This window comes from Schistocerca americana, chromosome 4, assembly GCF_021461395.2.
Source record: "Schistocerca americana isolate TAMUIC-IGC-003095 chromosome 4, iqSchAmer2.1, whole genome shotgun sequence".
NCBI classification, from domain to species: domain Eukaryota; kingdom Metazoa; phylum Arthropoda; class Insecta; order Orthoptera; family Acrididae; genus Schistocerca; species Schistocerca americana.
The window spans coordinates 337311490-337313233 of NC_060122.1; the positions used below are offsets into that span (position 1 = coordinate 337311490).

The 1744-nt window shown below is 48.8% G+C and overlaps 1 protein-coding gene across 1 annotated transcript; it reads left to right on the forward strand.

Moving 5' to 3' along the window:
- The first annotated feature begins 250 nt into the window (after window positions 1–250).
- On the forward strand, window positions 251–1267 carry LOC124613453 (speckle-type POZ protein-like). The gene has a single exon (XM_047142156.1). The coding sequence runs from the start codon at window positions 251–253 to the stop codon at window positions 1265–1267; it is 1017 nt and encodes a 338-aa protein (XP_046998112.1).
- The last annotated feature ends 477 nt before the right edge of the window (window positions 1268–1744 follow it).

Genomic DNA, 1744 nt, shown 5'->3' on the forward strand with positions numbered 1-1744 from the left:
TGAGTACACTAATCAGGTTCAGAGGTATATAGTTTGTGGTAGTTATGTAGGCATGAAAAGACTCCCACAGGATAGCCTAGCATGAATAGCTGTATCAAATCAGGCTTCAAAATGAAAACCATAACAGCAACATGATTACCCACTGCACACAACTGTTCAAGTATCCCTTATCTCCACTAGCTAAGTGAGAACGGAAGTTTACTTGTTCTTTTATTCTGTTTGCAGACTGATTCGATTCGAAGAAGGGGAGATGAGTATTGACAGATCTCCTGCGTCTGCTGACATCAGGCCATCTCCAACGCTGGCCGCTGCCGAGGACACAGTCTACGATTTGGGCACCGTCAGGTACGAAAACTGCAAAGTCGACACTAGGTGGACCATTGAGGATATAGGAAAGTGGCCTGAATGGGAGGTCGAAGTGAAATCGGACAGTTTTCGCGACTCTAACTCGAACAAGTGGTGTATGGTGCTGGTGAAAGGCGGATTCGGCTGGAACCTCCTCTTCCGGCTGCTGTCTTCTCGGAATGAAGCTACTGTGCGAGCGAACGTAAAAGCGTCAGTAGTGTCCAGCAAGGGTAAAAAGAGCGAGGTTTACCCTTCGCAAGCCGTCTGTCTCCATAGCCGAGGGGATACGGAGCGGAGGAACGTGGATCGGTTCGTCAAAGAGGACGACGGCGTGCTGAAGTTCCTGGGAGAGGTGAGCACGCCGTGCGTGGTAACACAGCCGGACCTGCAGAGGCCTCGGCGCAGCGTCACAGACGACCTGGCAGCGCTGCTGGAGTCGGGCCAGCTGTCTGACGTGAAGCTGAGGGCGGATGCCGCCGAATTCCAAGCGCACAGGGCCGTGCTGTGCGCACGCAGCCCCGTCTTCTCTGCCATGCTGCGGCATGACACCCAGGAGGCTCGCGACGGCATTGTATACATCAAGGATGTCGAGGCAGACGTTCTGAGAGAGGTCCTGCAGTTCATCTACACCGACAGCACCCCTCTCCTGGAGAAGATGGTTGACAGGCTGCTGATGGCGGCTGATAAATACGATTTGCTGCAACTGAAGGAGCTCTGCGAGGTGGAGTTGGCCAAGAACCTCACCGTGGACAACGCTGTCGCTACCGCTGTCATCGCCTTGAGCCACTCTAGCGGCGTTCTTAAGTCGGCGGTCACCAGCTTTGTGAAGCGCCATCGCTTGGCCATCTTGGACAGCAAAGGCTGGGAGGAAGCTCTTAGGAATGACCCCGACATCGCCTTCGAGATTAGAAGTTGGAAGTGAAAGAGCCTGTTGTTTAATAACTGTTAGAGTCCACTCCATTTCTAGAAAACCTTGGTAATTATCCTCCAAGTGCTTCCAGCGCGCAGTTTATTGCCTACAATAGTGATGCTGGGTTATTTAACTCTAGGTTGGAATATAATATAAACACACACGTGGAAAAATACTAAATTAACTTGTCTCGTTCACTGAAATGGTCTAACTAAAGACTAGGCTCTGTGCACGTTTTTGTTACTGTTAGCTACATAAAAGAAGGCCACTCAACGAGTTTCTTATTGTGTTTATCAATAGGCATCTGCAGTTAAGCGCCATGTGCAACAGAAAAAACTAGGCTATGGGATTTAAAAGAAAGAAGCATGGTCCTTGTATGATCTATGTGGCAGTGTACACATAAGAAAAAACAACATTTGTAAATTTATGTAGTTGAGAAAACTTGTGATTAAATTTCACTGCAATAAAGGTAAACTACAGTTTTATACT